The sequence below is a fragment of the Falco peregrinus genome, unplaced genomic scaffold (assembly GCF_023634155.1).
Source record: "Falco peregrinus isolate bFalPer1 unplaced genomic scaffold, bFalPer1.pri scaffold_19, whole genome shotgun sequence".
Classification (NCBI taxonomy): domain Eukaryota; kingdom Metazoa; phylum Chordata; class Aves; order Falconiformes; family Falconidae; genus Falco; species Falco peregrinus.
The window spans coordinates 236,382-248,607 of record NW_026599591.1 but is presented as its reverse complement, the minus strand read 5'-3'; the positions used below and the strand labels follow the sequence as shown (position 1 = coordinate 248,607).

The 12,226-nt window shown below is 53.6% G+C and overlaps 1 protein-coding gene across 1 annotated transcript; it reads left to right on the top strand.

Moving 5' to 3' along the window:
• The first annotated feature begins 3,425 nt into the window (after positions 1-3,425).
• LOC129783295 (vigilin-like) lies at positions 3,426-9,120 on the top strand. Its single transcript, XM_055793296.1, has 7 exons — positions 3,426-3,539; positions 4,460-4,614; positions 4,952-5,167; positions 6,809-7,015; positions 7,493-7,708; positions 8,547-8,753; positions 8,968-9,120. The coding sequence occupies exons 1-7, from the start codon at positions 3,461-3,463 to the stop codon at positions 9,097-9,099; spliced, it is 1,212 nt and encodes a 403-aa protein (XP_055649271.1). The 5' UTR covers positions 3,426-3,460; the 3' UTR covers positions 9,100-9,120.
• Positions 9,121-12,226: the final 3,106 nt, after the last annotated feature.

The window sequence follows — 12,226 nt, the reverse complement described above, 5'->3', positions numbered from 1 at the left end:
TATTTGATCGATTTGATGTGGAGTTCATCTTTGCTGGGTATCCAGTCAGTCAGCAAGACATAATTTGGTGTAGTGGGCAGCATATGAAGCAAAAATGTCTTTATTTAGGAAAAAAAAGGTTCCTCGACTTGCTGTTGTCAGGTGGGAACCATTGCCTTATGGTGTTTGGGCCAGAGTGGTCTGGTGGTGCTGGGCAGCTGGGCCATGCCAGGGACAGAGGGACGGGAGTAGGGGAGGGGGCGGGGGAAGGGGTTTAGGGACGGACGGGTGGGAATTGATGAAGGATTTTAGGGATGGACCGGGGTGGGCGGGGGTGTTTGTGGGTATGGGGGTGGTGGTGGTAGGGGTGTGTGTGTGCCCCACCCCGCAGCTCCCCTCGGCTGCTTCCTCCTCACCAGCACCTGCTCAGCACCCCAGAGGGGCTTCCCGGAGAGTTCCCGGAGAGCCGGGGAAGGGGCTGTCCTGCACCGCCCCTCCAGACGGGGGCCACGCAGGCAGACCCCCGAGCCCCGCCGAGGGAGGGCAGCGCCGCTGGCTGCCCCCCTCCCGCTGCGTCTCCTCACCTTTGCCCCGCGCCTCGCGCAGCCAGCGACCCCGACCGCCGCTCCCACGCGCGCACAGCTGGCGGGAAGAGGCGGGCCCCTCGGCCTCGTGCCCAGCACAGGCTTCGCTGCAGGCCTACGAGAGGTAAAGCCGGTCCTGGGGCACCATCTTGGTGAAGAGGAGAGAAGTGCGTGACCTGCCAACACAGGTGTGGCCCCGCCCCCATGTGCCCTTTGGTCGGTTGCTATGGGAACGAGTCGGGCTCTTCCCCTAGCAACCGGCTGACAAAGGGCACACAGGGGAGGGACCACCCGTATGTTGGGAGGTCACACACATCTCTCTTCTTGACCACGATGACGGCAGGCCCCTCGGCCTCGTGCCCAGCATAGGCTTAGCTGCGGGCCTACTAGAGGTAAGGCCGGTCCCGGGGCACGCGGTGGCACTGGCCGCGCAGGGCGGGCGGTGGGGGTTGGGGGTATAGCCTCAGCTATAGCGGGAGGAGGGTGCGGGCCCGTCTCTGCGGCCGGGCGGGTTGCGCTGCCTCCAACAAGACAGCGGCAGCAGAGAGACGGGCTCCGCAAGCGGGATGTCCAGCGAGCACCCGACTGCACTCTGTGGTCTCGGCCTTTCCCATTGGCGTGGTGTGGCCCACGTGCCGCCAGGGCAACCCTCCGCAGCGAGCGGGGGTGCGGGGGCTGCGCGGAGGGGCTCGGCCCACCGGCCTCCTGCACCCGCCCAACCTGCCGGCCTCCCCAGCCGCTCCCCCACGCAGTGGCCGCCCCGCACTGCGCCGGCAACGGGGAGCGCTCCGGCGGCACCCAGGGCACGGACAAAATCCCTGAGTCACGTCGCGCTCCCCCTGTCTGTGGCGGCTGCCCCGCGGGTTGGTGGGAGGGCCGGGGCCACCCCCGAGGGGACAGGGCTGCGGGGGGCGGTCGCCCAGTCGCCTCCCCGCCGCTCTCCGGTAACAATGGTAACTTTTTCTTTGGTAGGATAAGGGCAGTTGCTCTCGGTCAGGTAGCTAGTCTTTTTTTCCCAATGCACATTAAGCTGCTTCTGAAGAGGGTACGGCCTATTGGAAGAGAGATCTGTAACCCTGGATTTTACAGCTGTTATCAGAGTGCAGAGCCATCCCAGATAAGCCCCCCTGTGCGGTTCACACCTTGTCAAAGAAAATCAAGATGTGCTATTGGTTACAGTATTTCCGCTGATACTGCCTTTCCCAAAACATACTCTTCCCTTTGCATATAGAAGCATGTTAAGCTGATACAAGTGCACTTAGGATTGTGCTGCTGCGGGGATTCAGGTCATTCACCCAGGCCGCTACCAGTCAGGTGGTTAGAGCAGTCAGCAGCTGCACTGAGACCAGTCTAACATGTTCAAACTGAATGCGAGCGTATGGCTGAAAAAGTTCATTCGCCGTGGCTGTGAGGGTATCTGACAATTTGATCTGTGGGTTTCTGCAAAATACCCACTTCATGTGAAAGCATTGTTTCTCTTAAAAAAAAAAAAAAGAAAAGTACTAAACTATGGTTCACATTTGTTTTGTGTTCAAGAATGCTACAGAAGAAAATCCTCAGGCCTATACTGTGCAGAGCTTATCAAATGAACCTTACAGCAGGAGAGCAAGAGCCTGGCAGGTGTCCTCGTGGCTGTTTTGAAGCTGACAAGCAGTAAAGGCAGGATCTGGAAACTGCCTTTGCACTTCCCTTGCGGCCAGAAAGAGAGAAGTTGCAGATCCGTTGGTCCCATCCTTAGCAGGAGTGGGCACCCAGGCACGGCCTGAGCAGACACTGTAACAAGAAATACAAGCCTTTTAGCCCCTGTGGATCAAGCACAAGAGCAGCCTTCTTTCTGCAGCATTACCCTTAGGGAAATGCTGTGACATCCTTGACAAAGACATGCACTGCTGCAGAAAGTCCGGGGCTTTTCTGAAGTGGGCTGGGAAAGGCATGTTCACCCAGCATGTAAGGAGTCTCACTTGTCCAAGAGCATGTCACTGAGAGGCCCAGAGCCTGTAAAACTTTGGCAACACGGGTCTGTGCAAGAAGTAGGGAGGTGTTCTTTGTATTAAAATATGAAAACAGATAAAGTAGAGACAGGAAAGTAAAACCCAGCTGCAGGATTAGGCCTCTCTTCCTAATGTTCCTAACCTTGAGAGAAGAAACTGTTGGGCTGCATGATGTACTGTAGTGGGCTTTGCAGGTAGTTTTTTTGTTTGGGTGATTGTTTTTCGGGGGGGGGGGGCGCGTTCTAGAAGCAGTTCCAGCAGAGTCTGCTACCAGGAGGCTGTGGTATTTACTGTGGGCTGTGAGACTGTACGTGGAGCGGAAGGGAAGGTCACGCTCGGTAGAGCCTGTTGTGGGAGGGATTGCAGAGGAGCTGGAGACACCAGGAGCTGCTCTCTGGGCCCCAGGTGCTCATGCTCGGTTGGTAATCAAGGCGTAAGTTTTTCAGGAAGAGGCAGCATCCTGGGCTCTTTTTTGTTTTCTCTCCAGGGTTCCACAAGGGTCTTGCACTGCCTATGTGTACCTTGGGAGACTGGTTTTAAAACTGCACGCCATTAATACTTGATAGATTAATGAGAGTATGCTTTAACAGCTTGGGGTGTCCCCCTTTCCAAGAGGCTTCTTAGGTTGCACATCCTCTGCCTTCTTAACGAGGAGCTCTGGTTTTGATGCCCGCTGTGCTATGAGGAAAAATCCCCCCTGAGTTTCTGTGTGGTTCAGCAAGAGAACAGGGCAGCAGACTGGCCCTGTAGGCGCTTCTCAAGAGGCCGGCTGGAAAAGTGCTCAGTAAACACGTCTTTTGCCTTCCTGGAGTGACTTGTGTGCATCTTGAATGGTGCTGGTAATAGTGTTGCCTCCTCTGTCTCTTCCAGTGGCATACCCAGATTGTGTGTGTGCGTGGGAGGTCGATGATGAGCTCGGTGGCACTTTTGACCCAGGAGAGCTTTGCCGAACACCGCAGTGGCTTGACGCAGCAGCAGGTGAAAGGTGAGAAGACACAGCTGAGTTCCTGTGATGTGCCTCTAAATAGAAACTGCGCAGGCAAGGTTCCTTGCTGTTAGCCAAGCTCGCTCCATGCCTCCGGCTCCCCCTAAGTGTCCAGGCACGGCGTTCGCCATTCCTAGGCTGGCGGCCTGCCAGACTCTGGCTTTCCACCCACAGGAGCACATCGGTGGTGCTGCACAGTGCAGGGCCAGGCGGAGGCAAGCCTCAGATCTTCACAGAGCTCTGGCTAGCAACGCTGTCAGCCGTGGGGCAGGGCATGTGCAAGCATGGGTCATTGGGCTGCAAGAGAGCCTCGTGGGATCAGTGTGCTGGATTGTCACTTCCTCCTTTGCTCAGCCAGGTGTTGGGGAAAGTCATTATAACCGTATTGACTGACTCACTGATGGGTCTCGGCACCCATTCTCCAGCTGCGAGCTGGCCCGCTTGGCACAGCCCAGTGCACAGCTGAGTCGAACATAAGCTACAGGCTTTCCCTGGACTCTGCCCCAACTAGAGTGCTTCTGCTTCTCTCTGCCTTCTTCCTGGGCATGTGTCTGTCTTGTCCCCTTCTGACCTACAGCCTTGCTGTGTCCCTTTGATTTCTTTCTGCTTGGCCTGTTGTCCCCTGATGAAGCTCCTCCTCTCAACAAAGTTGGCGATAATGTGCTTGTTTGCTGCCACCATTCACTTGCACGGTTGCTTCCTGCATCCATGGCGGCACCTGCTGCAGTCTGTGCTGTGCTGAGCTCAGCTGTGCTCCCGACTCGGCTGCTCTCCACAAGCATAACTGTAGCAGGATGAATAGTAGTGCACAAGTCCTTTGTTGTCCCTCTTTGATGATGCCTCAATAGAGTTGCACTGCCTATGAATGGGGGCGTTTCTGTGGGGAGAGCATCTCATTTGCCTTGTTTGCTTCACCGCAGTAACAGCTTTAAACTCTGAAGAAGAGAAGGATCCTCCCACCTACGAGGAAGCCTTCCCTGCGCTCCCTGAGAAAGCACCATGTTTGGAAGCTGCCCGGGAACCTGCTGGGCCCTGGAGCAAAATCCGGCCAATAAAGGCTTCTGTCATCACTCAGGTTGGTGGGAGTGGGTGTCTTATCTCCCTCCTTTTCATCCCTCCAAAAAGTAGGTGAAGTGAAGCTTTCCCTGGAGTATGAAATCCCTTAGTGTGTCAGAGTAACTGCCTCTTTGCTGTCCTTTGCCCTGGCGCACAAGGAAGACTGCAGCTGAATGCTAGGACTGCTCTGGAGGGGGAGGGATGTGTTGAAAAACTGCCCAGAAGAAGCTCTGCATCCCTGTTGCACAGATAGCTGGAACAGGCCTGAAGGGAGGATTGCAGAGGGAGGCACTGACAATCCAAAGCACACTGACACCTTGCTGTGCCCTGCTTGTGTCTGTCCCGTGGCTGAGCAGGTGTTCCATGTGCCACTGGAGGAGAGGAAATACAAGGGCATGAATCAGTTTGGAGAAGGCGAGCAGGCCAAGATCTGCCTTGACATCATGCGGAAGACGGGAGCTCACCTGGAGCTGTCTCTCGCAAAGGACCAGGGCCTTTCGATCGTGGTCTCTGGCAAGGCGGAAGCAGTCACGAAGGCTCGGAAGCAGATTGTCGCTCGACTGCAGACTCAGGTGAGGGCATCTAACTGTTTCTGCCTTCGTCTTTGCTCTTCCCCAAGACTCGCAAATGCTTTGAGACCCTTGGGCCCGTGTGCTTGTAAGCCAAAGAGGTATGACTAACTCAGCTTTGCTGTACGTTTTCAAAGCACCCAACTGGCAATTTGGAATGGGAATGAGGCTTAAAATAGGGTTCCAAGGTAATTACAGGCCGTGGTGTTGCATGAAGCGTGGAGTCTGCGATCTCTGGAACATTTGAGTTGCAACCAGTGACTTTGTGCTGAGGTGCTGGTGCTGGAGGGGGTGCAGGAGCCTCACACACAAAGCTAGTAGTGTGTGAGAACGGGACTGTGCTTTTCCTGAAGTCCTTCAGAGGAGAACGTGGAAGGCTGGGAGAAAGAAAAGTAGAGGAAAGGAAGTCCTGCCAAAAGCCAAAAGCTTCGGGTCAGGGTTCTGCATTGTGTAACTCAAGGCACACTGGTAAGGAGCCACAACCCTGTTGTTTCGGTTGCTTCAGTCCTCTAGGTTTTGATCTCTTACCTTAAGGTTCTTGAGCTCATAGTCAAGGTGGTAGCTCTTGTTAGGATGTATCGCAGCCAGGTGTTGCAGTGTGTTTTAAAGCATAATGCCAAAGGTAGGTAATGCAATGTTAATACCATGTCTGCTTAGCGCTGTTCAGCCCCTGTGTCATACCCTGCCAGAGGAAAGAGAAAGGAACGAAACCCTACATCCACAATGTGCATCTGAAAAAACAGTTCAGGTCGTGCCGCCACAGACCCGTGAGCCACTGTTCTCAAATATACCTCCTTCTGCCCTGGCCCCAGGTCTGGAAGGTGTGTCTGTATTCCAGCTTCTCTTGGGCTTGGCTAGCTTCAGGACAGGAGCACAGAGCTGAAAAGTCACACCGAGTGATCTTTTCTTCATCTTTTATTTTTCCATTATAGCTTGAATGTTCATTGTCTGATTGCTGTTAGTGGTTGCCTAATCACAGGGATCAGGAGCACGATAGCAGTCATCAGCTACCAGACCTGTAAAAACTCAGTGAGAAGGGAAGAAGTCAGGAAGCCCTTGTATAGAGCAGCCCTTTAATGGTAGATTGAGAAGGACCCCTTTTGCATGTGGGGCCTTCTAGAAGCAGTCCCAGGAGCAGCATGTGCTACACTTGAAGACGCCTTAGCACTTAAGTAGCGGTAAGCATCTGCTAGCTGCCTGCCTCCTGCAGTAGGTTTCTGGTGTTGAATTTCTCTTTCCTAGGAGTCATACTGTATGTCTTGTTCTCTGTAGCCTTGGCAGCAGATGCCAGAGTTCAGATAAACTCCAGCTGTGCGCTGCCATCTCAGTTGTTGCCTGGTGTCTTACACTGGAGGAGAGGCACCTCCTCGTCTGTGTCGGAAGGCCTTTGCTAATTCAGAGTACTGCTCCTGTGCAAACAGAAGGGTTTTGAGGGAAAGGTGGGCTTTATACTCCTGGCATAGAGGCACTGTAGATCAGCTGGTACAGTGTCAGCCCTCGGACAGAATGTGCTGGGAAGGCGTTGTGTTTGCTCTGAGGAGCAGTACCGCTGAGCAGCGTCTGCCTTGCTTTCCCTGGCTCTGTTCCTGTGGATCTGCCAGTGCAGGCAAGGCTTTTCACAGATGCTTGGTTCTTCTGCCGCAGGCTTCAGCGACAGTTGCCATCCCCAAGGAGCACCACCGTTTTGTCATTGGAAAGAAGGGTGAGAGGCTGCAGGACCTGAAGCTCAAAACTGCAACCAAAATGCAGGTCCCCCGCCCAGATGACCCCAGCAACCAGATCAAGATCAGCGGCACTAAAGAAGGGATTGAGAAGGCCCGGCACGAGATCCTGCTTATCTCCGCTGAGCAGGTACCTCAGTACTGTGATCTCTCTCATGGCATTAGCTGGTCAGCCTTTTTGCTTCCCCACGGTATAGTCGGAGTTTGTAGCCACCGTGGCTACAGTCAGTGGCTAACGTTAGCCTGAACGGAGACGTATACTGTGCCACTCGCCGGCTGTATGAGCACCGCTGCCAGGTCCTGAAACTTCTTGTGCTGCGTTTTGTCCATCTCTGAAGCCCAAACAAGCATTTGATAGTTGAAGTGAAGCGTCTTAGGTGCCAGCTGGGATAAGGCAGGAGATCACAGGGGTGAATATCGTAAACAAGGAGCAGCAGCAGCAACCGTATTTGTAGATTGAAAGAGGTGGAGATCTACAAGCCCGCAAACTGAGAAGGTTGCTTGGGCCAGAGTGTCAGGCAGGACACCCCTGGGAACTTAGCTGTGCCTGGCAGAGACTGTAATATAGAGGGCAGTTCCCACCAAGGTCTGTTGTGGGCTCTTCCAGGATAAGCGTGCCGTGGAGCGGCTGGACGTGGAGAAAGTGTACCACCCTTTCATTGCTGGCCCTTACAACAAGCTGGTGAGGGAGCTCATGCAGGACACAGGGACGCGCATCAACATTCCTCCACCCAGTGTCAACAAGACCGAGATAGTCTTCACCGGAGAAAAGGAGCAACTAGCCCAGGCTGTGGCTCGCGTTAAGAAGATCTATGAGGAGAAGGTACGGATGGTCCATAAAGCTTCCCACCTTCCCCTGGCACCTGCTCCTAGGCACTCTTCCCTTCTTGTTCTACTTTTGTGCATCCCTCGGTTGCATCTGGCTCAGCAGCCCTTGCAGTACATGACCCCGAATCCTACCGTTTCCTCACTCGGCAGAGTGGGAGCTGGGCTGATACTATCCGGGAGGTGACAGATTTCTGGCTTTTCTGTATCGTGGGACTTAGCAGGCCACCAAGAGCTCCCCTGGCTGTTGTTCACACTAAGGAAGGAAAGAAGTGTGAAGCCTACAGTGGTGGCCAGCTGACAGTATCAAAGTTGCTACATAAGCAGAAGTTGCTGAAGAGTGAATGTCACTCCAGTTTATTTCCCACAGCCAACGCTGCTGTGAATATCCTTGTTGTGGGTTGCTGGGCTGTTTCTCCTCGTGGTTAGGTCTGTATTTGTACCGGTCTGGATTTCAACAATCGGCTTATAGCCTGCACAGTGTTGCATCACAGCACTGCCTGGGAGACGGCTGGGAGTTGAACCCTGTTGTCCAACGGGGGGACGGGGACGACGACAACGACATGCCTGTGTGTGTGTGTGTGGTCTCTTGCATGCCGTGTCCCAGGGAGCTTGACCCAGCATACTAGTTTTGTACTTCCCCTGTGAATTTTTGAGCACAAGGCTTTCTGTAGGCAGGGGTCCAAGGGGTGCTAGGGTACTGCCGAGCCACTGTGCTCAGCTTGGCTTTGCTCTTTGCTGGGTGCAGAGTTTGACTGCATCTTGTGCCTCTTCCTGTCGCTCTTGTCCTTCCCCGCCCCCTTGCGATTGATGCCTCAGTGTCTCTGCCCCTACAGAAAAAGAAGACTACTACTATTGCAGTGGAGGTGAAGAAGTCCCAGCACAAGTATGTCATCGGCCCCAAGGGGAATTCCCTGCAGGAGATCTTGGAGAAGACTGGAGTCTCTGTCGAGATCCCACCCACTGACAGTAGCTCGGAGACGCTGATACTGCGAGGCGAGCCTGAAAAACTTGGGCAAGCATTGGCTGAAGTCTATGCAAAGGTACTGACAAGATGGGCTAGGCCTCCTTTGAAGGTCCCGCGAAGATACATTTGTGAGCACTGACAGGTGTAGCGGGGGTGGTCTCTCTTGGGCCATTAGAGGTGCAGCTTAGAAGTCAATACCGGAGGTGCAGCATGGGAATTGGAACTGAATTGTTGTGAAGGCCTCTCCCAGTTTGTCCATCAAACAGCTTCTCTGTTTTTCTGTCTCTCAGGCCAACAGTTTTACCGTCTCCTCGGTCTCTGCCCCCTCTTGGCTTCATCGTTTCATTATTGGAAAGAAAGGACAGAACCTGGCCAAAATAACTCAGCAGATGCCAAAGGTATGGATGAGCTGGTTAGCTTAGCACCCCCGGCGTAGAAAAAGGTTTAGTCCAGATCACTCGTCACGGAAGAGAGAGGTGTCTTCTAGCGTGGGTAAACCCAGGGGGAAATGACACAGATCTTTGCTGTTCAAGGGAACCCTCTCTTTTACTGCTGCAAACACTGCTCCTCCTATGTTATTGTCATGGGTTGAGCCCTTCCGAGGAAGCTTTATGTGGTGCTGTTTTGAGAACTGATGTAGTAGGATACCTGGAAATGGCGAGTGCAGCGAGGCTTCTCCCTGGTGAGTTAGACGGTATCTAGATAAAGGCTAGATGAGTAAACTTCTCCAAAGCCCTTGCAGAAACTGGGACAGCACCAGAGCCTTGGGCTCTAGGCACTGCCATATGGCCGAAATCGTTAAGTTACTGACTTGTAAAATTGTGGGGATTTTGTTTGGGCTTTTTGGGAAGGAGCGCATCTCTTAGTGGCAGGGATGGATGGTGTAGGCCTGACCAAGAGCATTGGCCTGGCTTGGATCTTGGCAAATTCTTAAGAGATTCATTGTCTTTCACCTCAAGGTTCACATCAAATTCACTGGAGGAGAGGATAACATCACTTTGGAAGGACCTACAGAAGATGTGCATGTGGCTCAGGAACAGATTGAAGCCATGGTCAAGGAACTGGTGAGCTGGAGTTACTAGTTCCGGTAAGAAACTGGGGGAAGAAGGGGCAACAGAGCAGAGGGCCCCTGCTTAGGGCCAGAAAAAATTAGAACTTGGTTTTTGGCAATTGTTCATTGAAACACGTACTTTGTGTGCTAACGCAAACTGTCAGCATTCCTAGAGTTGTATGTAACATGCTGCCTGTGTGGCTGAGGGCTGCCCAGCAAGTGTGATGTGTGTGAGAGACACAGTTTAACTGTGAAGTGAGTGGGGAGTCCCGATCTGCGTTTCCGTGTTCCCTGCGAGGGGGCCGGCCAGAGACGGACGAAGCGATTGAAAAGTCAACGTATGAAGTGGTGGAATGCACTATTAGATACTAGAATGGGGAACTGTGGACCAAACACTAGAACGAATATCATTTGGGAAAAGCACAAACGCGAGGCCCCAGGTCAGTAAAGGGGAGTCAGAGGTCTTGGGAATACAGCCTATTAAACCCTGTTCCACAGGCAGTAACGTAACATTTGAGAACTGAACGGCAAGTCAGGAAGATCCTTTCTTGCTGTGGCAGGCTGCTTGTGTAAGGCTTTTATTGTCTGCCGAGGCTGCTGGAGTAAATGAAGAGAACCAGTCCTTTGGGCGGGAGCACTGATTCAAGGCACTTTGTAAAGCGTTCCCCAAAGCAAGGGCAACCAAGTCACGCCTCGTCCTGGCTTTGTGGCTTTAGCAGTGCTTCCTGGCTCTTATTGTTGCAGGTGCTGTTTTCCTGCCTGAAGCCCCGGGGCTCCTGGGTAGCCACCACCCCCCCAGCCTGCAGCTGATGTCCTCAATAAAATGATCTTTCCTCTCTTCTGACTACGTCTGCCATGTGATAATTGGGGACTGGGCAGATATTGTTTGCTGGTGCGTCCTAGGGGAGGACTTTGGGATCATCCCTTGGCCCAGACTCCTTGCCAGTGGGCATCACGGCTGAGCTTTAGGACTCACAGCACAGTCACACAGGGAGGTGGGGGCCGGATGGCACCTCTGGAGGTGTCACTGTCCCCTCAGCTCCTGCTCGGATTCTGGCTAAGACACAGCCTGTGCTCAGGCTCGATGGATGCTCCACTGGGGAGCAGCGCCATTAGCTCAGAGCCGGGACAACACGCAGGCAGACACGGTGCCGCCGCTGACCATCACCTGCAGCTTGCTGTCCCCTGCGGCCGTCATCCCTGCACACTGACTGCCGGGCAGTTTCTCCAGACGCCCACGCTCAGGGCAACGGTATAAAGCAAACTGCCATGCTGGCCACTACAAATACGTCGGCTCGCCCAAAAAGCTTTTCCAGCAGCTCCAACAGCAGCCGGACTGCTGAGGCTTTTGTGCGTCCCAGTGTGATACGGGAGACGCCCGCACCCTGATGGAGGACGAAGGATGAGCACTCTCACCATCAACCAGCTAACTGTTGCTCATAGGCTGCTGTGGTTCAAGCGGGGCCGCCAGCTGTGCAACACACAGCTGCTCCCTCCCTCCCTCCCTCCCCAGGGGGATGGCAGGGGGAACTGGGAGGCTCAAAGGGAGAAAACTCGTAGGCTGAGACCAAGGCTTTGATGTGTGCAGGGGAACGTGCTGGTGCAGTTTGTGTTTGAAAACTGCGGGGACATCTTTGGGGAGGAGGTGGCCGGCCTCTCCCCTCCATCAGCCGAGGAGGTGCCAGCACCTGTGGACAGGTGCACAGGTATGAGGAGGGGCTGAGGGTTTTCAAAATCTGGGGCTTCTGGTCCAATTCCTTATTGTGCTGCTGGTGGATTTTGGTTTAGGTGTTGTCCACTTCCACGAGGTCACTTTGCTGCACGTGCTTTTGTGTTCCACGGGTGCGTTTGGAAGATCAAAGGAGCCGTGCAGGTGAAGCAAACGCAGAGCCCCAGGCAAAAGACTTCTTGCACACAGCACCCTCTCTGTTCATCCTCTACAAAGAAGCAGGGGCAGGTATGGTGGTGAAATCAGAAATAGTAGAGGGATGTCAGGCCAACAAACACTGACACGTTTCTCATGTATGACAGTAGTTTCTGATAGGTCCAAGCAGCTGCTGTGCCTCCTCCTGTCATTAGATCCCTTGTCTGTTTGACTTTTCCCACCCTGTAATGATAGAGAAGAAAAAACAGAAAGGTTGTTTCTCAGATGCATTGGGAATGTGCTTAATCAATCTAAATACTTACAAGAAGTCAAATACAAAATCGCAGATTTAAAAATAAAAGGCTCACGCCCCAGAATGGGATAATGCTGCCCAAGGGATAACGGCAGAACCGTGTCCCAGGAAGGCAGAAGAAAGCCCAGCAGAACGAAGCTGGCAAGGGTCTGTCCTACCCTCCAAGACCCCTCCAGTTTGTGGTGCCCCAGCCCGCGAGAAGGGGCAGCCCATCATCCCAATTCATCAGAGCTCCTGAAGCCTATCTTACGACCGTGCAAAATGTGGATAATGCAAAGCAACCAAAGGGATCTTATTTGAGGAGCTAAGGTAGCAATTTGG

Excerpts from the sequence above, each read along its gene's own strand:
- LOC129783295 (XM_055793296.1), top strand. The coding sequence starts at position 3,461 with ATGATGAGCTCGGTGGCACTTTTGACCCAGGAGAGCTTTGCCGAACAC. Across the intron at positions 4,615-4,951 it reads AGGCTTCTGTCATCACTCAG|GTGTTCCATGTGCCACTGGA; the intron begins GTTGGTGGGAGT and ends GTGGCTGAGCAG. Across the intron at positions 8,754-8,967 it reads TGGCTGAAGTCTATGCAAAG|GCCAACAGTTTTACCGTCTC; the intron begins GTACTGACAAGA and ends TCTGTCTCTCAG.